This window comes from Atta colombica, unplaced genomic scaffold, assembly GCF_001594045.1.
Source record: "Atta colombica isolate Treedump-2 unplaced genomic scaffold, Acol1.0 scaffold9, whole genome shotgun sequence".
Taxonomy (NCBI): Eukaryota; Metazoa; Arthropoda; class Insecta; order Hymenoptera; family Formicidae; genus Atta; species Atta colombica.
This window is the reverse complement of record NW_017259583.1, coordinates 1,681,560-1,688,284: the sequence shown is the minus strand read 5'-3', so window position 1 is coordinate 1,688,284 and position 6,725 is coordinate 1,681,560. Positions and strand designations below refer to the sequence as shown.

Genomic DNA, 6,725 nt, shown 5'->3' with positions numbered 1-6,725 from the left:
CATATATATATATATATATATATATACATATCTTTAGATTTTTATATCAGATTTAAAAATAAAGGAGACAAATCCTTGACGTCTAATTTCTCATACACATTAGCCGCGGATCATTTGGTGTATAACGTTTCATACATGTTTACGTTCTTTATGGCCTCGACAGGCTGAAATAAGTTCAAAGAAAGTTTACTCTCAGAGTAAACCTTTGTGCTATGGAGTGACGAATTATCTAAATAAAAAAAAATGTAGCTTACAAGAGGATCGCGCGGTGGATGATAGTATCCGCAGCTGCGAACATGTGAAAATTCGAAACGGATGCGAGAAGAAATCGTAAGCTATGCTTAAAAATTCTTTAAGAGGTACGGCAATGGCCTCGTCCGAACCATCAACACCAGCAAGTCCTGGTCCTAGCAGTCCTCTAGGCTTTGAAACAACACCCAGGCCACGTAAAAAGCTTTCATTCAAGGAGAAACCGGAGACTTTCAACTTCTTCAAATTACGGAAACCGTCTATACGGCCGAGACTGATACACGCGCAAAATAGTATTGATCTCAGCTTCGATGAAAATCCTTTCGAAGAGGAAAACGAAGATCTTGATGAACTCGAGGTAAAATCTCTACTCTATTCTGATTATGAAGAAAACTATATTTTTCTAAACGATGGAATATCGAGAAACGATCGACATAGGAAGCTGATGTATTTTTATTTATTGTTCTAAAATCTTGTTTTTTTATTAAATAATGTTCTTATTATAATAATCAGATGTTGTTCTGCGTACTCGTGAAATTGCACGCGTGATGAGATTAGACGAGAAAATAAGATGAATGTGATTTAATTAGAGTCAAGCAATGAGGGTAGTCAGAACAGTCGGGCAAGCTTTCGAAGTGTGCCATAAATTAAGCATAAACAACACTACGGAGGATCGGGGAGAGAAAGACGGGGAGAATCACGGTGAAAATTACGGTGATGTTTACGAGGACCAAGACGAAATTCCTAACGAACAATCTCAGCCTTCTCCGACCCCGGTACATAAAGGTGAATGTCAATGATACTATATATAGGATAACCAATTTTTGCTGTTTTCATCTCTTTTGATTTTATTTTAATTTTACGACAGAAGTAATTTTAACAAGATCAAGTTATATAAAAATAATAAAAAAGATTCCTCTTCAATCCCTTTATTTTCATCTCCGCCTCCATTTGTAACGCCTGTCACTTCTCTTGTATTTCAGACATATCGTTATTGGGGGATACTGAAGATTCGGTACACGAGCAAACGTCCGTTACCTGTCTACTTCGATCTCATGATGGACCGGCGACGACAACCTCTACCTCACCAATCAGACAGTCGCCGTCGGTGAGATAATTAGAAACGTATAAATAGAATGAAATCGGCGCATGCTATTTTAAAATAAAATCGTCATTAACTGAACCTGTATCATGCAAATGAAAGATACTTTGCGGAATGCTTTGGCAGCTACGATGAAGTCAAAGCCTTAAAATAAAATAGCTCGTTATCTTACTCTTGCTTTACGGTAACATATTGTTTACCACTTTCCAAGTTCTGTCACTAGTACAACTCGTAAATTCTAAGACGTTTATGCGCTCCATTTCGCAATAGCTTGTCTTACTTTCTTATGAATTCCATGAAAATTCAATTCGTATACTTTGAAGTAATTCTTTTATGTTTAACACATAGTGCCCTTTGCACGAACTCGTTTTTGCATTTTTTTTTCTTTTGTCGGTATCTTGCGTTATTTATAATAACGTACACAATTTATGAGTATCGATTTATTTGTTTCCTTTTTATAGGGCACGGTGACCTCCGAATGCGGAGGTTTATTGGTGGGAGGGGAATTAACAGCCCTGAAGCACGAAATACAGCTTCTGCGTGAACGTTTGGAGCAACAGAGTCAACAAACCAGAGCTGCTGTTGCCCATGCGCGACTTCTTCAAGATCAGCTGGCGGCGGAAACGGCAGCGCGTGTCGAAGCTCAGGTATAAATAAGTGAATCAATTACTAGAACACATAAATATTTCAACACTTACCTATGATTTATAATCATACGAAACGTAATTTATCACAATATCTTTCTTTGTCGCGAACATTTAGCAAACATAAAATGATTTTTTTTTAACGTTATTATCTTTTTCTATCCTTTTATCATATTTTATTATATTATCGATATTATCCGTGTATTTTCTTCATAAAAATGCAAAGAAAATACATACCCTTGACGAAATGTTCATCGATTATTAGACACAGAAAAGTTTTGACAGTTGGGATACTTTACTTTAATTATGAATACGATTATTTCTCATTTTAGGCGAGGACGCACCAACTTCTAGTGCAGAATAAGGAATTACTAGAACATATAAGTGCGCTGGTCGGCCATCTGAGGGAACAAGAGCGTGTTTCCGGTGGTCATGTCACCTCGCAATCGCAAATTCCGACGCCCGCGTCCATGCAACAAAATGCAGCGGTTTCCGACCTGTCAGGTCTCGGCCAGGTAACGCTCTACCGAATTCCATGACACGAGTGCTCCGGTGGAGTTTGGAATCGAAGCACCGACTGACCGAAATGGCGTTGCATCTCGATTAATGTTTAACAGAATGCATCTTGTACTTCTTTTTTCTCTCTTTTTCTCTATTTTAATACCGTTAACGCCTTTTGTACCGATTTCTCCTTTTTTTTTAACTTTATAATAAAACGTTTTATACACACTTTTGATTTTGCACCTCTTCCCCCTAAATTACATTTTATACGGCGAATGTGTTTGCGTATCTCCGATTGTATAATGTTTCTTTTACATCCTGATGATTTAGCGGTGCACGCACTATGTTTTAGGCGTTTTCGTTTGGTGCCGATAAGACGTCGACGGCGAAAACAGCCGTAGCTTCGACTATTTGCATTTTTTGCGCGAGCATTTCCGCTTCGACCCTCACGGCGCAAAAATTACAAAACGACAATCAGAAAGATCGCTGATCGAAATCTGTACTAACATCGGTAAAAATAATCGGGGGGGCGAACGAGTTTTGTACGTTGCTCGAATGATTTGATTTGATGAACGCAATGCGTTGCGATATATATCTTGTCTCTTGATTACTTACACGTGCATTTGCATCGAGGTATCTAATTGCGAAAAATTAATTTCATACTAAGATACGACTAATCTAATAACAAATTAAGCACCAGTATGACGGTGTTGTCTAACAGGTCTTCGCACGGGATTTTGGAGTACATGCTGCCAACGAATGCTAGGTAATATTATCACTCATTACTAAAATCTATCAGTGTAAACGATCATAGTCAGACATCAAAAGATGGCTCGGTTCCAAAATATCTAACAAAATATCCGAAAATAGAAAGAGGTAAGAGAACAAAGATGCACAGATTCAAGAATCTTTAATGTATAAAATTTTTTTGGATAATTCGCATTTTCTACATTAATTTAAATCCACATGTTAGTTATACGTGAATTATGTTCGAATTTGCATATATTTAAATATTCAGATTTAAAAAAATGAAGATTTTATAATATATATACAGGATGGTTCTTAATTATACATATATATTAATGCTTCATAAATCAAATCTAGAGCTTAAAACATTTTAAAAATGAACATACGTATACTTACTGTATAACAAGAAAATTTTTTGAAATTGTAATTCAGAAAATATCATCTATTGTATGATCTACATTGATATGACATATTTCTCTTCTGAACTTTAGATTCATCTCTTAAGAAATAATCAAGAATCATCCTTGTTATGAAAACAAATATATATAATTATATAATATAGCTATAACGTATAATAAAACAGAAAAGACGAGGGACAATTTTGTATCTCTTGAATATCATGGGCTTCAAAGATCTTGTTCCCCAAACTGCGTATTCTCGGATAGTGCCAACGGACCGGAGGCCAAAGTTCGCCATGGGAACTGGATCCACCGACCTTTCCTTACTGTACATATCCGTCTGAATCGCTGTATTCCGGTGGTCTCGGCGCTATGGGAATCCAGAGTAATAACACCGCCGCAGATCAACTACAGTTCCAAACGCAGCTGTTGGAAAGGCTACACAATCTAAGCCCGTTTCAGCCTCAGAGATCGCCCTATAATACACCGTCGCCATATGCGATGGGCCCAAGTCTACTTCTACCTCCGTGCAGCGGACCAACGGTGAGTATTCTTTGTCACAAGGCTGAATTTACATATAAGCGCTTTAATTTTAAAACATAAATAAATCGTAAACATAGCCAAATTATCAAAAACTGTAATGATTTTCGTACTATTCATAATGAATAATTAGTATATAAAATTTTCTTTATTTTTTGTCATATATTTTAAATTCAATGTTATTTCTAGAAAGAAACAAATCCCACGTAACACTTAACAAATTAATTTATTATTATAACACTTAACAAATTAATTATTATTATAATTAACGCTAAAAACGTTATAAATCCTATTTCATTAATTTTCAAAAAGCATCTCCTTTACAAGTATCTCCTTTTCAGAATTCAGCTCAGTTATCGCCAAATTCTGCGTCCCTGCGAGTCTCTCAATCGAACAGTTTTTCCTCGTCTCCGATCATGACTCACAAGCTCGAAAACTATGGGACGGATAATTCGGACAACGCTTTTATAAAACCTTTACCGTGCACTAATGATAAAAACATGACTCATCCGTCGGCCGACGTTAAAGCTAAGCAAGAACGCTTGGATCTTTCCGAAATTCCTCCTATAATTCTGGATCCTCCACCACAAGGCAAACGTATGGACATGATCAAGAAAACGAGTACGAAGCAAAGTTTGATAGTTCAAGGCACGCAGGACAATAAGAATAATTTGCAGAATCCGAGAGGTTTGGCGACTATCTTGCGATCCACAGGTCCGCCGCCTTCCCGCACGACGAGTGCTCGACTACCCTCTCGCAACGACCTGATGAGCGAAATGCAGCGAACAATCTGGGCTCGCCACACCACCAAATGACAATGTCCAACCTACAATAATGCGAATCTACGTAATCTTTAATACCGAGAAACAAAGATCGATCATTTCGTTAGAATTCGAAGAAAACACATATCCAAATATATCTTATTAGTCACGAATCACGAGAAAAGTTACGCGTGGTTTGACTTAACGGACGACAGGGTTTGCATTTTCTTCTCGATCGCTCAAAGTCAAATCCTTCATATTTAGAGATTTTTAAGATGTATAATACGTGATTTTTCAATACGTTAAATTGAAATGTAGAAAAATTATTAAACGAATTGTCAAGTGAAAATTTGTTGCTAATAAGAATTTTGAGAATATCTTTTACAAAGATTTGCTAGAACTCAGTACAGAGTCAATAAATCATATAGTATAGCAATATAGCAATATTCCTATGACGAACGTGGAATCGCGATTTTCAACAAATTGTACATTCGTTTATATCTTACGAGTTACGTCCATGGAATGTTTGTAAAAAATGAAACGATAGTCGCGTTCGGACGAAGTGGAATATAGTGGATATATACTTCACGCACGTCTCGCGTGTCCGAAGAGACGGATTGTAATACGTACATTTATTCATATCGTGACATTTACAGTGTATTTCCATGTATAAAAAGTCGCCATTTAGCGGACGAACTTGTGCCAAAAGTACCAATCGTCTTAAGAGAATTTATTTTCGGTATATTTTTAAGTAATGTAAAAATAAAGATAAGCGTGATCACAGAATTATATACGGCAATTATATCCTTCCTATCCTTATTCTTGCATCGCAGATTCGCTATCATATAATTAGCTTACTTGAGCAAAGTTTTAAATTAATTTAAGATCCTGCATTAAAAAAGTTATTAGAACACAGTAATATTGTATTAAAGGGATTTTTAATTTTACTTATATACAATTAATTGTTTTCTTCTCCTTCATCAGCCCTTGGCCTTGCCCTTGACTTATAGCATTGAACAATTATATTCATGATATAATTTAATATTCCCGAGTAAAATAATTCAAATGTATGTCGCGTGTGAGCGGATAAAACGTTCATTAATCCGATGAAAAAGAAAATGCGTATTGGGATAGCTTTTAGCGTTAATGGCATGACATTTGTTATTGCGAATATGCTGATGGCTATTCAAGTTTCAGCAGACAGTATGTCGACAGATCGTTACAAGTGACGGATCAGATCATTTCTAAAGAATATCAAATCAAGTATTGGTTTTTTTACTCTTAATAATCTTGTCCCGCGTAAATTACTGTGCGTTGCGTACATTGATGTGGTGCTAATTAAACATTTCTTATTGTCAGCAGTTTTTTTTTCAGTTTTTTTTATATTCATATTTATATTCGATCTGAAATTACATTACATTATTTAAGTATTGCAGAAAATATTGCGTATACTTAATATCTCTCGGAAAATATAATTAATTAGAGATATCATCATTTGTAGTGTACGTATGCAAGTTGACTCAACTCTGTCGATGGACCAGACAAGAATTCCTGGTAGTCTAAGACTAGAGAAAACGTTACACTTTTCTGAATTTAGAACCACGCCTCGGACATTGACTATGCAGGTATTCCAATTTACTAAGAATTTCATTTATATCTTTTCTTCCTTTCGCGATTATTTCAGAAAAATAAAACTGGACAATATATTTTTAACTGTACATTGATTGTTTCTTTTGATTTTATTAGAACTGCCGACTTATATTTGAATCATTATTAAATTATT

At 35.7% G+C, this 6,725-nt stretch overlaps 2 protein-coding genes across 9 annotated transcripts in view; both read left to right on the top strand.

The window, feature by feature from the left end:
• LOC108693428 (carboxyl-terminal PDZ ligand of neuronal nitric oxide synthase protein-like) overlaps positions 1–5,726 on the top strand; it is a 22,755-nt gene extending 17,029 nt beyond the window's left edge. For 3 of the 8 annotated variants that reach the window (XM_018202365.1, XM_018202366.1, XM_018202367.1), the window contains 7 exons: positions 358–607; positions 840–1,035; positions 1,233–1,357; positions 1,813–1,998; positions 2,328–2,510; positions 3,909–4,184; positions 4,523–5,726. In XM_018202365.1, coding sequence (XP_018057854.1) covers positions 358–607; positions 840–1,035; positions 1,233–1,357; positions 1,813–1,998; positions 2,328–2,510; positions 3,909–4,184; positions 4,523–4,996 — 1,690 coding nt within the window. In that variant the 3' untranslated portion in view covers positions 4,997–5,726. Of the gene's footprint in view, positions 1–249; positions 608–839; positions 1,036–1,232; positions 1,358–1,812; positions 1,999–2,327; positions 2,511–3,908; positions 4,185–4,522 lie in introns of all 8 variants that reach the window. The other 5 variants (XM_018202364.1, XM_018202362.1, XM_018202363.1 and 2 more) reach the window with 3 other exon arrangements.
• Positions 5,727–6,474: 748 nt separating this feature from the next.
• The window catches only part of LOC108693274 (transmembrane channel-like protein 3), a 19,202-nt gene continuing 18,951 nt past the window's right edge, over positions 6,475–6,725 (top strand). The window contains exon 1 of the mRNA XM_018202144.1: positions 6,475–6,567. Within this exon, the coding sequence (XP_018057633.1) occupies positions 6,475–6,567 (93 nt within the window). The remainder of the gene's footprint in view (positions 6,568–6,725) is intronic.